The 24983-nt window shown below is 42.3% G+C and overlaps 2 protein-coding genes across 3 annotated transcripts in view; both read right to left on the reverse strand.

The window, feature by feature from the left end:
• Positions 1–14013, reverse strand: part of PRMT1 (protein arginine methyltransferase 1) — a 31781-nt gene extending 17768 nt beyond the window's left edge. Inside the window, exons 1-3 of one of the 2 annotated variants that reach the window (XM_058822734.1) lie at positions 13984–14013; positions 5796–5897; positions 1738–1893 (exon numbers count right to left, since the gene is read on the reverse strand). In XM_058822734.1, coding sequence (XP_058678717.1) covers positions 1738–1893; positions 5796–5897; positions 13984–14013 — 288 coding nt within the window. Of the gene's footprint in view, positions 1–1737; positions 1894–5795; positions 5901–13983 lie in introns of both variants that reach the window. The other variant, XM_058822735.1, reaches the window with a different exon arrangement.
• A 577-nt stretch (positions 14014–14590) lies between these two features.
• The window catches only part of POLD1 (DNA polymerase delta 1, catalytic subunit), a 52705-nt gene continuing 42312 nt past the window's right edge, over positions 14591–24983 (reverse strand). The window contains exons 24-26 of the mRNA XM_058822701.1: positions 20154–20206; positions 15991–16088; positions 14591–14815 (exon numbers count right to left, since the gene is read on the reverse strand). Of these exons, the coding sequence (XP_058678684.1) occupies positions 14719–14815; positions 15991–16088; positions 20154–20206 (248 nt within the window). The 3' untranslated portion in view covers positions 14591–14718. The remainder of the gene's footprint in view (positions 14816–15990; positions 16089–20153; positions 20207–24983) is intronic.

Below are 24983 nucleotides of genomic sequence, written 5' to 3' on the forward strand. Positions count from 1 at the left end.
CAAATTCACCTCAAAAATTCCCCAAATCCACCTCAAAATCCTCAAATTCACCTCAAAATCCCCAAAATTCACCCCAAAATTCCCCAAATCCACCTCAACATTCCCCAAATTCACCCCAAAATTCCCCAAATCCACCTCAAAACCCCAAAAATTCACCCCAAAATCCACCCTGGGACCCCCAAATCTGCCCCAAACTGCCCCAAATTTCTCTCCAATTCCCTCCAGGACACCCCAAATTCCAAAATCTGCTCCAAATCTCCAAATTCCCTCCCAAGTCCCCAAAATTCCCTCCCCAAACCCCAAAATTCCTTCTCAAATCTGCCCCGAACCCCCCCAAAATCTGCCCTGCAGCAGCTCCAGTTTTGCCAAAATTGCCCCAAAATTGCCCCAAACTCCCCAAAATTGCCCCAAATTTCACCCAAATTTTCTCCAGGACGCCTCAAATCCCAAAACCAACCCCAAAAACCCCAAAATTCCAAAATTCCCTCTCCAAAATTCTCCTGGAGCAGCTCCGGCTTTGTTCAAACCCCCAAAAATGCCCCAAAAATGCCCCAAAATTGCCCCAAATCTGCTCCGAATTCCTCCAAAACTGCCCCAAATTTTCCCCAATTTTCCCCAAATGTCAGAATTTTACCCCAATGACTCTCTCTGGCCAGGGCCAGAACCCCAAAAATGCCCCAAAATGCCCAAAACTGCCCCAAAACTGCTCCAAATTCCCCCAAAACTGCCCCAATACTGCTCCAAACTGCCCCAAATTTTCTGGAATTTTCCCAAAATCTCTGAAATTTGCACCAAAATGTTCAATTTACCCCAATGACTCTCCTGGCCCCGGCCTTGGCAGCGAACACGCAGAGGATGCCGGGGACAGAACCCCAAAAATGCCCCAAAACTGCTCCGAATTCCCCCAAAATTGCCCCAAACCAGCTCCAAACTGCCCCAAATTTTTGTGAATTTTTCCAAAATCTCCAAAATTGGCCCCAAAATGTTCAATTTACCCCAATGACTCTCCTGGCCCCGGCCTTGGCAGTGAACACGCAGAAGATGCCACTGCCAAAACCCCAAAAATGCCCCAGAAATGCCCCAAAAATGCCCTAAAAATGCCCCAAAACTGCTCCGAATTTCACCGAGATTGCTCCAAACTGCCCCAAATTTTTGTGAATTTTCCCAAAAAGGCAGGATTTTACCCCAATGACTCTCCTGGCCCCGGCCTTGGCAGCGAACATGCAGAGGATGCCGGGGCCAGGACCCCAAAAATGCCCCAAAAATGCCCCAAAAATGCCCCAAACCAGCTCCAAATTCCCCCAAAACTGCCCCAAACCAGCTCCAAACTGCCCCAAATTTTTGTGAATTTTCCCAAAATCTCCGAAATTGGCCCCAAAATGTTCAATTTACCCCAATGACTCTCCTGGCCCCGGCCTTGGCAGCGAACACGCAGAGGATGCCGGGGCCAGGACCCCAAAAATGCCCCAAAACTGCTCCGAATTCCCCCAAAATTGCCCCAAACCAGCTCCAAACTGCCCCAAATTTTCTGGAATTTTCCCAAAAAGGCAGGATTTTACCCCAATGACTCTCCTGGCCCCGGCCTTGGCAGCGAACACGTAGAGGATGCTGAGGCCAGAACCCCAAAAATGCCCCAAAAATGCCCCAAAAATGCCCCAAAACTGCTCCGATTTTCACCGAAATTGCTCCAAACTGCCCCAAATTTTTGTGAATTTTCCCAAAAAGGCAGGATTTTACCCCAATGACTCTCCTGGCCCCGGCCTTGGCAGCGAACATGCAGAGGATGCCGGTGCCGCTGCCCACGTCCAGCACCACCTTGTCCTTGAACAGGTGCCGGTTGTGGAACATGGAGTTGCGGTACGTCAGCGTCCTCACCTCGTCCTTCAGCATCTCCTGCGCGCACAAAAGGGTTAAAAATTACTGGGGAATGGTAAAATTCGGGTGGGATTTGTGGGGGGACAAAAACCCCCAAAATTCCTGCAAAAATCGGGTGAAATTTCACAAAAATTTGATGAAATTGCAGCGAAATTTGGTGATTTTTGATCAAAATCGTCCCTAAAGTTTCACTTTGTCCTTCAGCATCTCCTGGGGGCAAAAAAGGGTTAAAAATTACTGGGGAATCTTAAAATGTGAGTGGAATTAGTGGGGGAATGGAAAAAGGTGAAATTCCTGCAAAAATCGGGGGAAATTTCACGAAAATTTGATGAAATTGCAGCGAAATTTGGGGATTTTTGCTTAAAATTGTCCCTAAAGTTCCACCTCGTTCCTTCAGCATCTGCTGGGGGGAAAAACAAAAAAAAACCAGCCCAAAAATCACCTGGGGAATCTTAAAATTCAGGTGGGATTTATGGGGCAATGGAAAAAGGTGAAATTCCTGCAAAAATTGGATGAAATTTCACGAAAATTTGATGAAATTGCAGCGAAATTTGGGGATTTTTGCCCAAAATCGTCCCTAAGGTTCCACCTCGTCCTTCAGCATCTCCTGAGGGGAAAAACCAAAAAAACCAACCCAAAAATCACCTGGGGAATCTTAAAATTCAAGTGGGATTTGTGGGGGAATGGAAAAAGGTGAAATTCCTGAAAAAATCAGATGAAATTTCACGAAAATTTGATGAAATTGCAGCGAAATTTGGTGATTTTTGATCAAAATCGTCCCTAAAGTTCCACCTCGTCCTTCAGCATCTCCTGGGGGCAAAAAAGGGTTAAAAATTACTGGGGAATCTTAAAATGTGAGTGGAATTAGTGGGGGAATGGAAAAAGGTGAAATTCCGGAAAAAATCGGGTGAAATTCCATAAAAATTTGATGAAATTGCAGCGAAATTTGGTGATTTTTGCTCAAAATTGTCCCTGAAGTTTCACTTTGTCCTTTAGCATCTGCTGGGGGGAAAAACCAAAAAACCCAGCCCAAAATTCACCTGGGGAATCTTAAAATTCAGGTGGGATTTTGGGGGAATGGAAAAAGGTGAAATTCCTGCAAAAATTGGATGAAATTTCACGAAAATTTGATGAAATTGCAGCGAAATTTGGGGATTTTTGCCCAAAATCGTCCCTAAGGTTCCACCTCGTCCTTCAACATCTCCTGAGGGGAAAAACCAAAAAAACCAACCCAAAAATCACCTGGGGAATCTTAAAATTCAGGTGGGATTTGTGGGGGGACAAAAATCCCCAAAATTCCTGCAAAAATCGGGTGAAATTTCACGAAAATTTGATGAAATTGCAGCGAAATTTGGTGAATTTTGATCAAAATCGTCCCTAAAGTTCCACCTCGTCCTTCAGCATCTCCTGGGGGCAAAAAAGGGTTAAAAATTACTGGGGAATCTTAAAATTCAGGTGGGATTTGTGGGGGAATGGAAAAAGGTGAAATTCCTGAAAAAATTGGATGAAATTTCACGAAAATTTGATGAAATTGCAGCGAAATTTGGGGATTTTTGCTCAAATCCCATTTAAACCCCCCAAAATCCCATTTAAATCCCATTTAAACCCCTCAAATTCCCATTTAAACCCCCAAAATCCCATTTAAACCCAATTTAAACCCCCAAAATCCCATTTAAATCCCCAAAAATCTCGTTTAAATCCCATTTAAATCCCCAAAATCCCATTTAAACTCCCAAAAATCCCATTTAAATCCCATTTAAACCCCCAAAAATCCCATTTAAACCCCCCAAAATCCCATTTAAATTTCATTTAAACCCCCCAAAATCCAATTTATACCCCCAAAATCCCATTTAAACCCCCAAAATCCCATTTAAACCCCTCAAAATCCGTATTATACCCCCAAAATCCCATTAAAATCCCATTTAAACCCTCAAATATCCCATTAAAATCCCATTTAAACCCCCAAAATCCCATTTAAACCCCCAAAAATTCCATTTGAACTCCCCAAAAATCCCATTTAAATCCCATTTAACCCCCCCAGGCTGGATTTTGGGTGGATTTTGGGTGGATTTTGGGTGGATTTTGGGAGGATTTCAGGGAATTTTGGAGCCGTTGGTACCTCGTGGATGCCGAAGTGGCCACGGGATCCAAACCCAGCCAAAATCCTCCCCAAAATCCCATTTAAACACCAAAACCCCATTTAAATCCCCCAAAATCCCATTTAAATCCAATTTATACCTCCCAAAATCCCATTTAAACCCCCTAAAATCCCATTTAAAGCCCCAAAAATCCCATTTAAATCCCATTTAAACCCCCCAAAGTCTCATTCAAACCCCCAAAAATCTCATTTAAACCACCAAACATCCAATTTAAACCCCCAAAATCCCATTTAAATCCCATTTAAACACCCCAAATCCCATTTAAACTCCCAAAAATCCCATTTAAACCCCCAAAATCCCATTTAAACCCCCAAAATCCCATTTAAATCCCACTTAAACCCCCAAAATCCCATTTAAACACCCCAAAATCCCATTTAAATCCCATTTAAACCCCCCAAATCCCATTTAAACCCCATTTAAACCCCCAAAAATCCCATTTAAACCCCCAAAATCCCATTTAAATCCCATTTAAACCCCCCAAAATCCCCTTTAAACCCCCCAAAATCCCATTTAAATCCCATTTAAAGCTCCAAAAATCCAATTTAAATCCCCAAAAATCCCATTTAAATCCCATTTAAATCCCCAAAAATCCCATTTAAATCCCCAAAATCCAATTTAAATCCCATTTAACCCCCCCCAGGCTGGATTTTGGGTGGATTTTGGGTGGATTTTGGGTGGATTTTAGCTGGATTTTTGGTGGATTTTGGGTGGATTTTGGGTGGATTTTGGGTGGATTTTTGGTGGATTTTGGGTGGATTTTTGGTGGATTTTGGGTGGATTTTGGGTGGATTTTGGGTGGATTTTGGGTGGATTTTGGGTGGATTTTTGGTGGATTTTGGGTGGATTTTGGCTGGATTTTGGCTGGATTTTTGGTGGATTTTGGGTGGATTTTGGGTGGATTTTGGCTGGATTTTGGGTGGATTTTGGGTGGATTTTGGGTGGATTTTGGTGGATTTTAGCTGGATTTTGGCTGGATTTTGGCTGGATTTTGGCTGGATTTTAGCTGGATTTTGGCTGGATTTTGGGTGGATTTTGGGTGGATTTTGGGTGGATTTTGGGTGGATTTTGGGTGGATTTTTGGTGGATTTTGGCTGGATTTTGGGTGGATTTTGGGTGGATTTTGGGTGGATTTTGGGTGGATTTTGGGTGGATTTTGGGTGGATTTTGGGTGGATTTTAGCTGGATTTTGGGTGGATTTTGGGTGGATTTTGGCTGGATTTTGCGTGGATTTTGGCTGGATTTTTGGTGGATTTTGGGTGGATTTTGGCTGGATTTTGGGTGGATTTTGGGTGGATTTTGGCTGGATTTTGGGTGGATTTTGGGTGGATTTTGGGTGGATTTTAGCTGGATTTTGGGTGGATTTTGGGTGGATTTTGGGTGGATTTTGGGTGGATTTTGGGTGGATTTTGGGTGGATTTTGGCTGGATTTTGGGTGGATTTTGGGTGGATTTTTGGTGGATTTTGGGTGGATTTTGGGTGGATTTTGCCTGGATTTTTGGTGGATTTTGGGTGGATTTTGGGTGGATTTTGGGTGGATTTTGGCTGGATTTTGCCTGGATTTTGCCTGGATTTTGGCTGGATTTTGCCTGGATTTTGCGTGGATTTTGGCTGGATTTTGGGTGGATTTTGGGTGGATTTTGGGTGGATTTTGGGTGGATTTTGGGTGGATTTTGGCTGGATTTTTGGTGGATTTTGGGTGGATTTTGGGTGGATTTTGGCTGGATTTTGGCTGGATTTCAGGAATTTTAGAGCTTTCTGTACCTCGTGGATGCCGAAGTGTGCGTAGGAGTCGAAGTAATAATCCTTGGAGGTCATGTCCTCGGCCGCGGGCTTGGCGCTGCCCTCCCCGGGGGCACACGACACCTGCTGGGGCAAACGAGGAAAAGCTGATTAACATGAGCAAAACCCAGCAAAAAGAACCAAACCCCACCAAAATCCCATTAAAAATGAGCAAAATCCCACTGAAATCCCGTTAAAAAGGTAAAAAACCCCATAAAAATCCAATTAAAATGACCAAAATCGCATTGAAATGAGCAAAATCCCATTAAAATGAGCAAAATCCCATTGAAATCCCATTAATATCTGATTAAATCCCATTCAAAATGAGCAAAATCCAATCAAAATCCCATTATAAATGCAAACACCCCATAAGAATCCCATTAAAAATGAGCAGAATCCCATTGAAATCCCATTAATATCTGATTAAATCCCATTCAAAATGAGGAAAATCCCACTGAAATCCCATTAATATCGGATTAAATCCCATTAAAATAAGGAAAATCCAATTAAAATCCAATTAAAATGACTAAAATCCCATTCAAAATGGGGAAAATCCCACTGAAATCCCATTAAAAAGGCAAAAAACCCCATAAAAATCCAATTAAAATAAGGAAAATACCATTGAAATCCCATTAATATCTGATTAAATCCCATCCAAAATGAGCAAAATCCAATTAAAATCCCATTAAAAAGGCAAAAAACCCCATAAAAATCCCATTAAAATGAGCAAAATCCCAATGAAATTGCATTAAAATGACTAAAATCCCATTAAAATGAGGAAAATCCCACTGAAATCCAATTAATATCTGATTAAATCCCATTCAAAATGAGGAAAATCCCACTGAAATCCCATTGAAAAGGCAAAAATCCCCATAAAAATCCCATTAAAGTAAGGAAAATCCAATTAAAATCCAATTAAAATCCAATTAAAATCCCATTAAAATCACTAAAATCCCATTAAAAATGAGGAAAATCCCACTGAAATCCCATTGAAAAGGTAAATACCCCATAAAAATCCCATTAAAATAAGCAAAATTCCACTGAAATAAATATCTGATTAAATCCCATTAAAAATGAGGAAAATCCCATTGAAATCCCACTAAAAAAGCAAAAAACCCCATAAAAATCCCATTAAAATGAGGAAAATACAATTAAAATAAGCAAAATCCCATTGAAATTAATATCTGATTAAATCCCTTTCAAAATGAGAAAAATCCAATTAAAATCCCATTAAAATGACTAAAATCCCATTAAAAATGAGCAAAATCCCAATGAAATCCCATTAATATCTGATTAAGTCCCATGAAAAATGAGCAAAATCCAATTAAAATCCCATTAATATCTGATTAAATCCCATCAAAAATGAGGAAAATCCCATTGAAATTCCATTAATATCTGATTAAATCCCATTAAAAATGAGGAAAATCCAATTAAAATCCCATTAATATCTGATTAAATCCCATTAAAAATGAGGAAAATCCCACTGAAATCCCATTAAAAAGGCAAAAAACCCCATAAAATCCCATTAAAACAAGCAAACTCCCATTGAAATAAATATCTGATTAAATCCCATCCAAAATGAGGAAAATCCAATAAAGATCCCATTAAAAGGGCAAAAAACCCCATAAAAATCCCATTAAAATGAGCAAAATCCCATGGAAATTAATATCTGACTAAATCCCATTCAAAATGAGCAAAATCCCACTGAAATCCCGTTAAAAGGGAAAAAAACCCCATAAAAATCCCATTAAAATAAGGAAAATCCCATTGAAATCCCATTAAAATGACTAAAATCCCATTCAAAATGAAGAAAATCCCACTGAAATCCCATTAAAAAGGCAAAAAACCCCCAAAAATTCCCATTAAAATAAGGAAAATCCCATTGAAATAAGGAAAATCCCATTGAAATCCCATTAATATCTGATTAAATCCCACTGAAATCCCATTGAAAAGGCAAAAAACCCCATAAAATCCCATTAAAGTAAGGAAAATCCAATTAAAATCCAATTAAAATCCCATTAAAATGACTAAAATCCCATTAAAAATGAGCAAAATCCCACTGAAATCCCATTAATATCTGATTAAATCCCATTCAAAATGAGGAAAATCCCACTGAAATCCCATTGAAAAGGCAAAAATCCCCATAAAAATCCCATTAAAGTAAGGAAAATCCAATTAAAATCCAATTAAAATCCAATTAAAATCCCATTAAAATCACTAAAATCCCATTAAAAATGAGGAAAATCCCACTGAAATCCCATTGAAAAGGTAAATACCCCATAAAAATCCCATTAAAATAAGCAAAATTCCACTGAAATAAATATCTGATTAAATCCCATTAAAAATGAGGAAAATCCCATTGAAATCCCACTAAAAAAGCAAAAAACCCCATAAAAATCCCATTAAAATGAGGAAAATCCAATTAAAATAAGCAAAATCCCATTGAAATTAATATCTGATTAAATCCCTTTCAAAATGAGAAAAATCCAATTAAAATCCCATTAAAATGACTAAAATCCCATTAAAAATGAGCAAAATCCCACTGAAATCCCATTAAAATGACTAAAATCCCATTTAAAATGAGGAAAATCCCAATGAAATCCCATTAATATCTGATTAAGTCCCATGAAAAATGAGCAAAATCCAATTAAAATCCCATTAATATCTGATTAAATCCCATCAAAAATGAGGAAAATCCCATTGAAATTCCATTAATATCTGATTAAATCCCATTAAAAATGAGGAAAATCCAATTAAAATCCCATTAATATCTGATTAAATCCCATCAAAAATGAGGAAAATCCCATTGAAATTCCATTAATATCTGATTAAATCCCATTAAAAATGAGGAAAATCCAATTAAAATCCCATTAATATCTGATTAAATCCCATTAAAAATGAGGAAAATCCCACTGAAATCCCATTAAAAAGGCAAAAAACCCATAAAAATCCCATTAAAACAAGCAAACTCCCATTGAAATAAATATCTGATTAAATCCCATCAAAAATGAGGAAAATCCAATAAAGATCCCATTAAAAGGGCAAAAAACCCCATAAAAATCCCATTAAAATGAGCAAAATCCCATGGAAATTAATATCTGACTAAATCCCATTCAAAATGAGCAAAATCCCACTGAAATCCCGTTAAAAGGGAAAAAAACCCCATAAAAATCCCATTAAAATAAGGAAAATCCCATTGAAATCCCATTAAAATGACTAAAATCCCATTCAAAATGAAGAAAATCCCACTGAAATCCCATTAAAAAGGCAAAAAACCCCAAAAAAATTCCCATTAAAATAAGGAAAATCCCATTGAAATAAGGAAAATCCCATTGAAATCCCATTAATATCTGATTAAATCCCACTGAAATCCCATTGAAAAGGCAAAAAACCCCATAAAATCCCATTAAAGTAAGGAAAATCCAATTAAAATCCAATTAAAATCCCATTAAAATGACTAAAATCCCATTAAAAATGAGGAAAATCCCACTGAAATCCCATTAATATCTGATTAAATCCCATTCAAAATGAGGAAAATCCCACTGAAATCCCATTAAAAAGCCAAAAAAACCCATAAAAATCCCATTAAAATGAGGAAAATCCAATTAAAATCCCAATAAAATCACTAAAATCCCATTAAAAATGAGCAAAATCCCATTGAAATCCCATTATAAACGCAAAAACTCCATAAAAATCCCATTAAAATCAGCAAAATCCCAATGAAATTGCATTAAAATCACTCAAATCCCATTAAAATGAGCAAAATCCCACTGAAATCCCATTAAAACCAGCAAAATCCCATTGAAATCCCACTGAAAAGAACCAAAACTGCATTAAAATCCCATTAAAGTCCCATTAAAATCCCATTAAAATCCTACTGAAATTGCATTAAAATCCCATTAAAATCCCATAAAAATCCCATAAAAATCCCATAAAAATCCCATTAAAGTCCCGTTAAAATTGCATTAAAATCCCATTAAAATCCCATCAAAAACACCAAAATCACACTGAAATCCCATTAAAAAGAACCAAAACTGCATTAAAATCCCATTAAAATCCCATTAAAGTCCCATTAAAATCCCATTAAAATCCCAATAAAATCCCATTAAAATCCCATAAAAATCCCAATAAAATCCCATTAAAGTCCCATTAAAATCCCATTAAAATCCCATAAAAATCCCAATAAAATCCCATTAAAATCCCATTAAAATTGCATTAATAAAGCATTAAAATCCCATTAAAATCCCATTAAAGTCCCGTTAAAATCCCGTAAAAATCCCAATAAAATCCCATTAAAGTCCCATTAAATCCCATTAAAATCACATTAAAGTCCCAATAAAATCCCATTAAAATCACATTAAAATCCCAATAAAATCCCATTAAAATCCCATAAAAATCCCAATAAAATCCCATTAAAGTCCCATTAAAGTCCCATTAAAATCCCATAAAAATCCCAAGAAAATCCCATTAAAATCCCATTAAAATTGCATTAATAAAGCATTAAAATCCCATTAAAATCCCATTAAAGTCCCGTTAAAATCCCGTAAAAATCCCAATAAAATCCCATTAAAGTCCCATTAAAGTCCCATTAAAATCACATTAAAGTCCCAATAAAATCCCATTAAAATCACATTAAAATCCCAATAAAATCCCATTAAAATCCCATTAAAATCCCAATAAAATCCCATTAAAATCCCATAAAAATCCCAATAAAATCCCATTAAAGTCCCATTAAAATCCCATAAAAATCCCAATAAAATCCCATTAAAATCCCATTAAAATTGCATTAAAGTCCCATTAAAATCCCATTAAAATTGCATTAATAAAGCATTAAAATCCCATTAAAATCCCATTAAAGTCCCGTTAAAATCCCGTAAAAATCCCAATAAAATCCCATTAAAGTCCCATTAAAGTCCCATTAAAATCCCATTAAAGTCCCAATAAAATCCCATTAAAATCCCATTAAAGTCCCAATAAAATCCCATTAAAACTGCATTAAAAACCCACTAAAATCCCATTAAAGTCCCTTTAAAATTGCATTAAAATCCCAGTAAAATTCAGATTTTTCCCCAGAATTTTGGGATTTTTCCCCAGAATTTCAGGATTTTCTGGGATTTTGGGTTTTTTTTCCCCAAAAATTCAGATTTTTCCCCCGGAATTTGGGATTTTTTTTCCCCCAGAATTTGGGATTTTTTCCCCAGAATTTGGGATTTTTTTTTTCCCCAGAATTTGGGATTTTTTTTTCCCCCAGAATTTGGGATTTTTCCCCTGAATTTTTTATTTTTCCCCCAGAATTTTTTATTTTTCCCCCAGAATTTTTGATTTTTCCCCAAAATTTGGGATTTTTCCCCAGAATTTTTGATTTTTCCCAGAATTTGGGATTTTTTTCCCAGAATTTGGGATTTTTCCCCCAAAATTTTTGATTTTTTCCCCAGAATTTGGAATTTTTTCTCCAGAATTTTTAATTTTTTCCACAGAATTTGCGATTCCTTGAAATTGGGGTTGGGCTCCTTAAAATGGGGTGGAGGACCCAAAAAATGGAATTATTGTGGGGAAAAATGGGATTTTGGGGGTTAAAAATGGGATTTTGGGGGTTAAAAATGGGATTTTGGGACCCCAAAAATTGAATTTTGGGGGTTAAAAATGGGATTTAGGGGGTAAAAAATGGAATTTGGGGGGTTAAAAATGGGATTTTGGGGGTTAAAAATGGGATTTTGGGTCCCTGAAATTGGGGTTGGGGTCCCTAAAATGGGTCTGGGGTCCTGAAAATTGGGGATGGGGGATCCTAAAATGGAGTTTGGGGGAAAAAAATGGGATTTTGGGGGTTAAAAATGGGATTTTGGGGGTTGAAAATGGGATTTGGGGAACCCAAATTGGGGTTTTGGGGTCAAAAATGGGGTTGGGGGCCCTGAAATTGGGGTTGGGGTCCCTAAAATGGGTCTGGGGTCCTTAAAATTCGGGTTGGGGGTTCCTAAAATGGAGTTTGGGGGAAAAAATAGGATTTTGGGGGTTAAAAATGGGATTTTGGGAGCCTAAATTGGAGTTTTGAGGGTTAAAAATGGGATTTTGGGTCCCTGAAATTGGGGTTGGGGTCTCTAAAATGGGTCTGGGGTCTTTAAAATGGGAATGGGGACACCAAAAGTGGGTCTGGGGTCCCTAAAATTGGGGATGGGGGATCCTAAAATGGAGTTTGGGGTGAAAAATGGGATTTTGGGGGTTAAAAATGGGATTTTGGGGGTTAAAAATGGGATTTTGGGAGCCCAAATTGGGGTTTTGGGGTCAAAAATGGGGTTGGGGGCCCTGAAATTGGGGTTGGGGTCCCTAAAATGGAGTTTTGGGGAGAAAATGGGATTTTGGGATGCCAGAAATGGGTCTGGGGTCCTTAGAAAATGGGTTGGGGGATCCTAAAATGGAGTTTGGGGGTTAAAAAAGGGATTTTTGGGGGGTAAAAATGGGATTTTGGGGGTTAAAAATGGGGTTGGGAGGCCTGAAATTGGGGCTGGGGTCCCTAAAATGGGTCTGGGGTCCTGAAAATTGGGGTTGGGGGATCCTAAAATGGAGTTTGGGGAAAAAATGGGATTTTGGGGGTGAAAAATGGGATTTTGGGGGTTAGAAATGGGATTTTGGGAGCCTAAATTGGAATTTTGGGGGTCAAAAATGGGATTTTGGGTCCCTGAAATTGGGGTTGGGGTCCCTAAAATGGGTCTGGGGTCTTTAAAATTGGGGATAGGGGATCCTAAAATGCAGTTTGGGGGAAAAAATGGGATTTTGGGGGTTAAAAATGGGATTTTGAGGGTTAAAAATGGGGTTGGGGGCCCTGAAATTGGAGTTGGGGTCCCTAAAATGGGTCTGGGGTCCCTAAAATTGGGGTTGGGGGATCCTAAAATGGAGTTCGGGGGAAAAAAATGGGATTTTGGGTGTTAAAAATGGGATTTTGGGAGCCCAAATTGGGGTTTTGGGGGTCAATAATGGGGTTGGGGTCCTTAAAAATGGGGTGGGGATCCCTAAAATGGGTCTGGGGTCTTTAAAATGGGAATGGGGTCCCTAAAATGGGTCTTGGGTCCTAAAAAATTTGGGTTGGGGGTTCCTAAAATGGAGTTTGGGGGAAAAAAATGGGATTTTGGGGGTTAAAAATGGGATTTTGGGAGCCCAAATTGGGGTTTTGGGGGTCAATAATGGGGTTGGGGTCCCTAAAATGGGTCTGGGGTCCTGAAATTGGGGCTGGGGGGGCTTTGGGGGGTGCTGACCCCAATTTTGGGGGTCCCTGACCTGGAATTTTGGGGTCTCTGAAGATTTAGGAGCTCCCAGACCCCGAATTTTGGGGGCTCCAGCAGCTCCTAATCACGACCCCCCCCAATATCCCGACAGGCCCCGCCCCTTTCGCCCCCCCCTCAAAATTCGGGATTTTTTGGGGGGGGGTCCCGGACCACGTGGACCCCAAAAAATCCCCTCAAGACCCCAAACATTTCCCCTAAAACCCCCAAAATTTCTCCTAAAACCCCCAAAATTTCTTCTGAGACCCCAAATAAATCCCCCAGACCCAAAAAATCCGCCCAGGTCCTTAAAAAAACGCCCCCAGACCCCCCCAAAATCCCCCCCGAAGGAGCCCCCAGACTCAATTAAACCCCTCCCAAACGCATGAGGGAACCCCAATCCCAAAAGTTCCCCCAAAAGATTCTCCCTCAGCCCCAACAAAGCTCCCCCAGACTCATTAAAGCCCCCCCAGACCCAATTAAAGCCCCCAGACCCAATTAAAGCCCCCAGGCCCCTCAGGCTTTACTAACCCGCCCCAATCCCCTCAGGGACCCCCTCAAAATTCTCCCCAAAACCTCCTCAAAACCCCCCCAAACCTCATTGAAACCCCCCAACTCAATTAAAAACCCCTCAAATCTCACTAAAAACCCCCCAAATTTTACTAAAACCTCTACAATTTCATTTAAAACCCCAAAATTTCACTCCAAACCCCCCGGCCCCTTCAGCCCCCTCAGAGCCGCCCCCCCCCCCTCCATCCCTGAGGGGCCCCTCGGAGCCCCCCCCGCCCCCCCCCGGGGGTTTCTGAGCGCTTTTCTCGCCTCTCCGGGGCCGCTTTTCCCTCAGGGCCCGCGGATTTTTGCCCAATTTCGGCGTTTTTCGCCCCATTTGCGGCGCTTTCCCGCGGAGCCCCGCTCACCTCCATGATACAATTGGCCGCCTCCGCCATCTTGTGAGCGCGAGGAGCGGCCCCCACCCCCTTGGCCTTTTATAGAAGGGGCGGGGCCCCCACGCGCCCCCTGCGGCTTCCCATTGGCGGCCGATTCCCGCTTGCTTCCTTCTGATTGGACAACGAAAATGCCAATCAGGATTAACCCACCCCCACAGCGTTGATTGGGTGAGGAGGTTGTCAGTCATGAGTGAAGGCGAAGCCACGCCCAGAAGGCGGGCGCGACACGATTTTCTGCGCTCTGATTGGTTGATATGGTTGTCAATCAGCAAGCCACGCCTGCGAATTCCCAATTTAAAATCCCAAAAAAGCCCAAAACACCTCAAAAAAATCCCGAAAAATCCCCAAAAATCCCAGAAAGATGCCAAAAAATGCCCTAAAAAACCCCCAAAACCTCCCTCCAAAAAAACCCAAAACCCCCCAAAAAATCCTTAAAAAACAAATCTCCAAAAACCTCAAAAAAATCCCCCTAAAATAAAAAAACAAATCACCAAAAAATCCCTTTAAAAACCCCCCAAATTAATAAACTTATAACAAACCACAACAAAATTATTAGAAATTATCTGTTTATTAAATTCCGGTACAAAACATAAAGCAGGGGGGAGAAAACCTTCCCCAAAAATGCCAAATTTGGGGCATTTTGGGGGCATTTTTGGGGCATTTTGGGGGCATTTTTGGGGCATTTTTGGGGCATTTTTGGCTTTTTCACCACTCGGGGTCCCCGAAGCGGCCGAGCAGCTCCTGCTGAGCCTCCAGGTCCTTCTGCACCTTGCGGCGCATGTAGAAAATGGGGCAGTCCCGGCTGAAAGACAATTTGGGGGACGTTTGCAGGCACTCGGAGAAATTTGGGCAATTTTGGGGGAGTTTTGGAGAATTTTGGGGGATTTTTCGGCAATTTTTGAGGGGAGTTTTTGGGTTTTATTGGGATTTTTTTGGGGAATTTTTGGGGATTTTTGGGCAATTTTGGGGGGCTTTTGGGGGGAGTTTTTGGGTTTTATTGGGATTTTTTGGGGGGAGTTTTTGGGTTTTATTGGGATTTTTTGGGGGGAGTTTTTGGGTTTTATTGGGATTTTTTGGGGGGAGTTTTTGGGTTTTATTGGGATTTTTTGGGGGGAGTTTTTGGGTTTTATTGGGATTTTTTGGGGGGAGTTTTTGGGTTTTATTGGGATTTTTTGGGGGATTTTGGGGAGGATTTTTTGGGGATTTTTGGGCAATTTTTGGGGGGAGTTCTTGGGTTTTATTGGGATTTTTTTGGGGAATTTTTTGGGATTTTTGGGGAATTTTTTGGGGATTTTTGGGCAATTTCTGGGGATTTTTGGGCAATTTTTGAGGGGAGTTTTTGGGTTTTATTGGGATTTTTTTGGGGATTTTTTTGAGATTTTTAGGCAATTTTTAGTGATTTTTGGGCAATTTTTGGGCAATTTTTGGTGATTTTTGGCCAATTTTTGGGCAATTTTTGGAGATTTTTTGAGGGGAGTTTTTGGGTTTTATTGGGATTCTTTTGGGGAATTTTTTGGGAATTTTTGGGAATTTTTGGGCAATTTTTGGGGATTTTTGGGGGATTTTTGGGGGGAGTTTTTGGGTTTTATTTGGATTTTTTGGGGGATTTTTGGGGGGAGTTTTTGGGTTTTATTGGGATTTTTTTGGGGATTTTTGGGCAATTTTTGGGGGGAGTTTTTGGGTTTTATTGGGATTTTTTTGGGGATTTTTGGGGCCATTTTGGGGGATTTTTGTGGCTATTTTGGGGGATTTTTTGGATATTTTGGGGGGATTTTTGGGGCTATTTTGGGGGATTTTGGGGGGCTATTTTTGTGGATATTTTGGGGCTATTTTGGGGGATTTTTTGGATATTTTTGGGGGATTTTGGGGGGATTTTGGGGGGATATTTTGGGGGATTTTTTGGATATTTTTGGGGGGATTTTTGGGGCTATTTGGGGGGATTTTTGGGGGATATTTTTGGGGCTATTTTGGGGGTACCTGGTGCACAGCACGTCCTGCAGCAGCGAGCCCTGGCACCGCTGGCATTGGCTCCAGAGCCGGGCAAAGCTGCGCTCCAGGTGCCACAGCTGCGACACCTGGGGAGAAAATACCCCAAAATAATCCAAATTAACCCCAAAATGTCCTAAAATATCCTAAAATATCCCATAATAACCTCCAGGTGCCACAGCTGCGACACCTGGGGGGAAAATACCCCAAAATAATCCAAATTAACCCCAAAATAACCCAAAATGTCCTAAAATATCCCAAAATAACCTCCAGGTGCCACAGCTGCGACACCTGGGACAAAATAAACACAAAATAATCCAAATTAACCCTAAAATAACCCAAAATAACCCAAAATAACCCAAAATATCCTAAAATATCCCAAAATAACCCAAAATAACCTCCAGGTGCCACAGCTGGGACACCTGGGGACAAAATAAACACAAAATAACCCAAATTAACCCCAAAATAACCCAAATTAACCCCAAAATAACCCAAAATAACCTCCAGGTGCCACAGCTGGGACACCTGGGACAAATTAACCCCAAAATAATCCAAATTAACCCCAAAATAACCCAAATTAACCCCAAAATATCCTAAAATATCCCAAAATAACTTCCAGGTGCCACAGCTGGGACACCTGGGGGGAAAATATCCCAAAATAATCCAAATTAACCCCAAAATAACCCAAAATAACCTCCAGGTGCCACAGCTGCGACACCTGGGACAAAATAAACACAAAATAATCCAAATTAAACCTAAAATAACCCAAAATAACCCCAAAATATCCTAAAATATCCCAAAATATCCCAAAATAACCTCCAGGTGCCACAGCTGGGACAACTGGGGAGAAAATATCCCAAAATATTCCAAATTAACCCCAAAATAATCCAAATTAACCCCAAATTCCCCCAAATCCCCACATTTTTGCCCCAAAACCCCCAAAACCCCAAACCTGGAACCCCAAAAACCCCAAAATCCCCAAATTTAGAACCCCAAAAACCTCAAATTTTGCCCCAAAATCCCCACATTTAGAACCCCAAATTCCCCACATTTTGCCCCAAAACCCCAATCTGGATCCCCAAAAGCCACAAATTCCCCACATTTTGCCCCAAAATCCCCAATCTGGGTCCCCGAAACCCCAAAATCCCCAAATTTAGAACCCCAAAACCCCAAATTTAGAACCCCAAAAACCCCAAAAGCCCCAAAATCCCCAAATTTAGAACCCCAAATTTAGAACCCCAAAATCCCCACATTTTGCCCCAAACCCCCCAAATTCAGAACCCCAAATCCCCCAAAATCCCCAAATTTTGCCCCAAAATCCCCAAATTTAGAACCCCAAATTCCCCAAAACCCCCAATCTGGATCCCCAAAAGCCACAAATTCCCCACATTTTGCCCCAAAATCCCCAATCTGGATCCCCGAAACCCCAAATTCCCCAAATTTAGAACCCCAAAAACCCCAAAAGCCCCAAAATCCCAAAATTTAGAACCCCAAATTTAGAACCCCAAAATCCCCACATTTTGCCCCAAATTCCCCAAATTCAGAACCCCAAATTCCCCAAATTCCCCACATTTTGCCCCAAACCCCCCAAATTCAGAACCCCAAATCCCCCAAAATCCCCAAAATTTGCCCCCAAAATCCCCAAATTTAGAACCCCAAATTCCCCAAAATCCCCAATCTGGATCCCCAAAAGCCACAAATTCCCCACATTTTGCCCCAAAATCCCCAATCTGGATCCCCGAAACCACAAATTCCCCAAATTTAGAACCCCAAAAACCCCAAAAGCCCCAAAATCCCAAAATTTAGAACCCCAAAATCCCCACATTTTGCCCCAAATTCCGCAAATTCAGAACCCCAAATCCCCCAAAATCCCCACATTTTCCCCCAAACCCCCCAATTCCAAGCCCCAAAATCCCCAAATTCCCCAAATTTTGCCCCAAAATCCCCAAACCTGGATCCCCAAAAGCCCCAAATTCCCCAAATTTTGCCCCAAAACTCCAAATTCAGAACCCAAAAACCCCAAATTCCCCACATTTTGCCCCAAAAGCCCCAAAACCCCAATCTGGATCCCCAAAGCCCCAAATTCCCCAAATTTAGAACCCCAAAAGCCCCAAAATCCCCACATTTTGCCCCAAAATCCAAAACCTGGATCCCCAAAATCCCCAAATTTAGAACCCCAAAATCCCCAAACCTGGAACCCCAAAAACCCCCAAATCCCCAAATTTAGAACCCCAAAAAACCCAAATTTTGCCCCAAAATCCCCACATTTAGAACCCCAAATTCCCCAAAATCCCCAATCTGGATCCCCAAAAGCCCCAAATTCCCCAAATTTTGCCCCAAAACTCCAAACCTGGATCCTCAAAAGCCCCAAAACCCCCACATTTGGCCCCGAATTCCCCAATCTGGATCCCCAAAACCCCAAAATCCCCAAATTTAGAACCCCCAAATCCCAAAAACGCCCAAATTTTGCCCCAAAATCCCCAAACCCCCAAACCTGGATCTCCAAAACCCCAAAATCCCCAAATTTAGATCCCCAAAAACCCCAAAATCCCCAAATTTAGAACCCCAAAAACCCCAAAATCCCAAATCTGGAACCCCAAATTTCCCAAATTTAGAACCCTAAAAACCCCAAATTTTGCCCCCAAATCCCCAAATTTAGAACCCCAAAAGTCCCAAAATCCCAAATCTGGAACCCCAAAAGCCCCAAATTCCCCACATTTAGAACCCCAAAAGCCCCAAATTCCCCAAATTTTGCCCCAAAACTCCTAACCTGGATCCCCAAAGCCCAAAACCCCAAATTTCGAACCCCAAAACCCCAAAATCCCCAAATTTAGAACCCCCAAATCCCCAATCTGGATCCCCAAAAGCCCCAAAATCCCCAAATTTAGAACCCCAAATTCCCCAAAATTGCCAAATTTCGAACCCCAAATTCCCCACATTTGGCCCCAAAAGCCCCAAATTCCCCAAATTTTGCCCCAAACCCCCAAATTCCGAACCCCAAATTCCCCAATTTCCCCACATTTTGCCCCAAATTCCCCACATTTTGCCCCAAACCCCCAAATTCCGAACCCCAAAACCCCAAAATCCCCACATTTAGAACCCCAAATTCCCCAATTTCGCCACATTTTGCCCCAAAACCCCAAAATCCCCACATTTTGAACCCCAAATTCCCCAATTTCCCCACATTTTGCCCCAATTTCCCCCATTTTGCCCCAAAGCCCCAAATTCCGAACCCCAAATTCCCCAATTTCCCCACATTTTGCCCCAAATTCCTCAATTTCCCCACATTTTGCCCCAAACCCCCAAATTCCCCAAATTTTGAACCCCAAATTCCCCAATTTCCCCACATTTTGCCCCAAATTCCCCACATTTTGCCCCAAACCCCCAAATTCCGAACCCCAAAACCCCAAAATCCCCACATTTAGAACCCCAAATTCCCCAATTTCGCCACATTTTGCCCCAAAACCCCAAAATCCCCACATTTTGAACCCCAAATTCCCCAATTTCCCCACATTTTGCCCCAATTTCCCCCATTTTGCCCCAAAGCCCCAAATTCCGAACCCCAAATTCCCCAATTTCGCCACATTTTGCCCCAAATTCCTCAATTTCCCCACATTTTGCCCCAAACCCCCAAATTCCCCAAATTTTGAACCCCAAATTCCCCAATTTCCCCACATTTTGCCCCAAATTCCCCACATTTTGCCCCAAACCCCCAAATTCCGAACCCCAAAACCCCAAAATCCCCACATTTAGAACCCCAAATTCCCCAAATTCCCCACATTTTGCCCCAATTTCCGCACATTTTGCCCCAAATTCCCCACATTTTGCCCCAAAATCCCCACATTTTGAACCCCAAATTCCCCACATTTTGCCCCAATTTCCCCCATTTTGCCCCAAACCCCCAAATTCCGAACCCCAAATTCCCCAATTTCCCCACATTTTGCCCCAATTTCCCCCATTTTGCCCCAAACCCCCAAATTCCGAACCCCAAATTCCCCAATTTCGCCACATTTTGCCCCAAATTCCTCAATTTCGCCACATTTTGCCCCAAACCCCCAAATTCCCCAAATTTAGAACCCCAAAAAGCCCAAAATGCCCAAATTCCGAAGCCCAATTTCCCCCATTTCGCCCCAAATCTCCAAAGTCGCCCCCACCTCCTTCTGGTAGAGCTCGGACTCCCTCTGGCGGCAGAAATCGCAAACGGCACCTGCGGGTGATCAATCAATTACCGCTAATTACCGCTGATTGCCGCTAACTGCGGCTTCGGAGCGTCCGCTCCTTAATCAATTACCGCTGATTACCGCTAATTGCCGCTAATTGCCGCTTCGGGAGCGTCTGCTCCTTAATCAATTACCGCTAATTACCGCTAATTGCGGCTTCTGAGCGTCCGCTCCTTAATCAATTACCGCTAATTACCGCTAATTGCGGCTTTGGAGCATCCGCTCCTTAATCAATTACCGCTAATTGCCGCTAATTGCGGCTTCGGAGTGTCCGCTCCTTAATCAATTACCGCTAATTGCCGCTAATTGCGGTTTCGGAGCGTCCGCTCCTTAATCAATTACCGCTAATTGCCGCTAATTGCGGCTTCTGAGCGTCCGCTCCTTAATCAATTACCGCTAATTGCCGCTAATTGCGGCTTCGGAGCGTCCGCTCCTTAATCAATTACCGCTAATTGCCGCTAATTGCGGCTTTGGAGCATCCGCTCCTTAATCAATTACCGCTAATTACCGCTAATTGCGGCTTCGGGAGCATCCGCTCCTTAATCAATTACCGCTAATTACCGCTAATTGCGGCTTCGGAGCGTCCGCTCCTTAATCAATTACCGCTAATTACCGCTAATTGCGGCTTCGGAGCATCCGCTCCTTAATCAATTACCGCTAATTGCCGCTAATTGCGGCTTCGGGAGCGTCCGCTCGTTAATCAATTACCGCTAATTACCGCTAATTGCGGCTTCTGAGCGTCCGCTCCTTAATCAATTACCGCTAATTACCGCTAATTGCGGCTTCGGAGCATCCGCTCCTTAATCAATTACCGCTAATTGCCGCTAATTGCGGCTTCGGAGCGTCCGCTCCTTAATCAATTACCGCTAATTGCCGCTAATTGCGGCTTCGGAGCGTCCGCTCGTTAATCAATTACCGCTAATTACCGCTAATTGCGGCTTCTGAGCGTCCGCTCCTTAATCAATTACCGCTAATTACCGCTAATTGCGGCTTCGGAGTGTCCGCTCCTTAATCAATTACCGCTAATTGCGGCTTTGGAGCATCCGCTCCTTAATCAATTACCGCTAATTACCGCTAATTGCGGCTTCGGAGCGTCCGCTCCTTAATCAATTACCGCTAATTACCGCTAATTGCGGCTTCTGAGCGTCCGCTCCTTAATCAATTACCGCTAATTGCCGCTAATTGCGGCTTCTGAGCATCCGCTCCTTAATCAATTACCGCTAATTGCCGCTAATTGCGGCTTCGGAGCATCCGCTCCTTAATCAATTACCGCTGATTGCCGCTAATTGCGGCTTCGGAGCGTCCGCTCCTTAATCAATTACCGCTAATTACCGCTAATTGCGGCTTCGGAGCGTCCGCTCGTTAATCAATTACCGCTAATTACCACTAATTGCGGCTTCGGAGCGTCCGCTCCTTAATCAATTACCGCTAATTGCCGCTAATTGCGGCTTTGGAGCATCCGCTCCTTAATCAATTACCGCTAATTACCGCTAATTGCGGCTTCGGGAGCATCCGCTCCTTAATCAATTACCGCTAATTACCGCTAATTGCGGCTTCGGAGCGTCCGCTCCTTAATCAATTACCGCTAATTACCGCTAATTGCGGCTTCGGAGCATCCGCTCCTTAATCAATTACCGCTAATTGCCGCTAATTGCGGCTTCGGGAGCGTCCGCTCGTTAATCAATTACCGCTAATTACCGCTAATTGCGGCTTCTGAGCGTCCGCTCCTTAATCAATTACCGCTAATTACCGCTAATTGCGGCTTCGGAGCGTCCGCTCCTTAATCAATTACCGCTAATTACCGCTAATTGCGGCTTCTGAGTGTCCGCTCCTTAATCAATTACCGCTAATTACCGCTAATTGCGGCTTCGGAGCGTCCGCTCCTTAATCAATTACCGCTGATTGCCGCTAATTGCGGCTTCGGAGCGTCCGCTCCTTAATCAATTACCGCTAATTACCGCTAATTGCGGCTTCGGAGCATCCGCTCCTTAATCAATTACCGCTAATTGCCGCTAATTGCGGCTTCGGAGCGTCCGCTCGTTAATCAATTACCGCCAATTACCGCTAATTGCGGCTTCTGAGCGTCCGCTCCTTAATCAATTACCGCTAATTACCGCTAATTGCGGCTTCGGAGTGTCCGCTCCTTAATCAATTACCGCTAATTGCGGCTTTGGAGCATCCGCTCCTTAATCAATTACCGCTAATTGCCGCTAATTGCGGCTTCGGAGCGTCCGCTCCTTAATCAATTACCGCTAATTGCCGCTAATTGCGGCTTCGGAGCGTCCGCTCCTTAATCAATTACCGCTAATTACCGCTAATTGCGGCTTCGGGGGCGTCCGCTCCTTAATCAATTACCGCTAATTACCGCTAATTGCGGCTTCTGAGCGTCCGCTCCTTAATCAATTACCGCTAATTACCGCTAATTGCGGCTTCTGAGCATCCGCTCCTTAATCAATTACCGCTAATTGCCGCTAATTGCGGCTTCGGGAGCGTCCGCTCCTTAATCAATTACCGCTAATTACCGCTAATTGCGGCTTCTGAGCGTCCGCTCCTTAATCAATTACCGCTAATTACCGCTAATTGCGGCTTCGGGAGCATCCGCTCCTTAATCAATTACCGCTAATTAGCGCTAATTGCGGCTTCTGAGCGTCCGCTCCTTAATCAATTACCGCTAATTGCCGCTAATTGCGGCTTCGGGAGCATCCGCTCCTTAATCAATTACCGCTAATTACCGCTAATTGCGGCTTCGGAGCATCCGCTCCTTAATCAATTACCGCTGATTGCCGCTAATTGCGGCTTCGGAGCGTCCGCTCCTTAATCAATTACCGCTAATTACCGCTAATTGCGGCTTCGGAGCATCCGCTCCTTAATCAATTACCGCTAATTGCCGCTAATTGCGGCTTCGGAGCGTCCGCTCCTTAATCAATTACCGCTAATTGCCGCTAATTGCGGTTTCGGAGCGTCCGCTCCTTAATCAATTACCGCTAATTACCGCTAATTGCGGCTTCGGAGCATCCGCTCCTTAATCAATTACCGCTAATTGCCGCTAATTGCGGCTTCGGGAGCGTCCGCTCGTTAATCAATTACCGCTAATTACCGCTAATTGCGGCTTCTGAGCGTCCGCTCCTTAATCAATTACCGCTAATTACCGCTAATTGCGGCTTCTGAGCGTCCGCTCCTTAATCAATTACCGCTAATTACCGCTAATTGCGGCTTCTGAGCGTCCGCTCCTTAATCAATTACCGCTAATTACCGCTAATTGCGGCTTCGGGAGCATCCGCTCCTTAATCAATTACCGCTAATTGCCGCTAATTGCGGCTTCGGGAGCGTCTGCTCCTTAATCAATTACCGCTAATTACCGCTAATTGCAGCTCCCTTTGGACAGCACTCATTAATCAATTACCGCTAATTACCGCTAATTGCAGCTCCCTTTGGACAGCACTCATTAATCAATTACCGCTAATTACCGCTAATTGCAGCTCCCTTTGGACAGCACTCATTAATCAATTATCGCTAATTACCGCTAATTGCAGCTCCCTTTGGCCAGGGCTCATTAATCAATTATCGCTAATTACCGCTAATTGCAGCTCCCTTTGGCCAGCGCTCATTACTCGATTATCGCTAATTACCGCTAATTGCGGCTCCCTCTGCCCAGTGCTCATTAATCAATTATCGCTAATTACCGCTAATTGCGGCTCCCTCTGCCCAGTGCTCATTAATCAATTATCGCTAATTACTGCTAATTGCAGCTCCCTTTGGCCAGCGCTCATTAATCAATTATCGCTAATTACCGCTAATTGCAGCATTTTTGACCATTTCAGCCCATTTTTTTTTGCTAAAACCCCCAAAATTCCACCCTGATGGGATGAATCACCTAATTAACTCGTTTAATTAGCGAAGAACTCATTAATTAAGGTGATTCATTTGGGGAGGGGCATTAATTCTGAAAATTGAATTTTCAGCTCCAATTTTGGGGCATTTTTGGCCATTCTGGCCCCATTTTTTTTGCTCAATAAAATACTTAATTAGCGCAGAACTCATTAATTAGGGTAATTAACTTAGGAATGGAGTTTCTAATTCCAAGCATCCCATTTTTAAAACTCCAATTTTGGGGCATTTTTGGCCATTTTGGCCCCGTTTTTTTTGCTAAAACCCCCTAAATTCCAACCTGAGGGGGTGAATTAATGCCTAATTAGCGCAGAACTCATTAATTAAGGTAATTAATTTGGGGAAGGAGCTTCAATCAAATATCAGCATTTTGCTATTTTAGCTCCAATTTTGGGGCATTTTTGGCCATTTTGGCCCCGTTTTTTTTGGCTAAAACCCCCTAAATTCCGACCTGAGGGGGTGAATTAATGCTTAATTAGCGCAGAACTCATTAATTAGGGTAATTAACTTAGGGAAGGGGTTTCTAATTCCAAGCATCCCATTTTTAAAACTCCAATTTTGGGGCATTTTTGGCCATTTTGGCCCCGTTTTTTTTGCTAAAACCCCCTAAATTCCGACCTGAGGGGGTGAATTAATGCTTCATTAGCGCAGAACTCATTAATTAAGGTAATTAATTTGGGGAAGGAGCTTCAATCAAATATCAGCATTTCATTATTTCAGCTCCAATTTGGGGCATTTTTGGCCATTTTGGCCCCGTTTTTTTTGCTCAAAGCCCCTAAATTCCGACCTGAGGGGATTAATTAAATACTTAATTAGCGCAGAACTCATTAATTAAGGTGATTCATTTGGGGAGGGGTATTAATTCTGAAAATTGAG

Source organism: Ammospiza caudacuta, chromosome 34 (genome assembly GCF_027887145.1).
Source record: "Ammospiza caudacuta isolate bAmmCau1 chromosome 34, bAmmCau1.pri, whole genome shotgun sequence".
Taxonomy (NCBI): Eukaryota; Metazoa; Chordata; class Aves; order Passeriformes; family Passerellidae; genus Ammospiza; species Ammospiza caudacuta.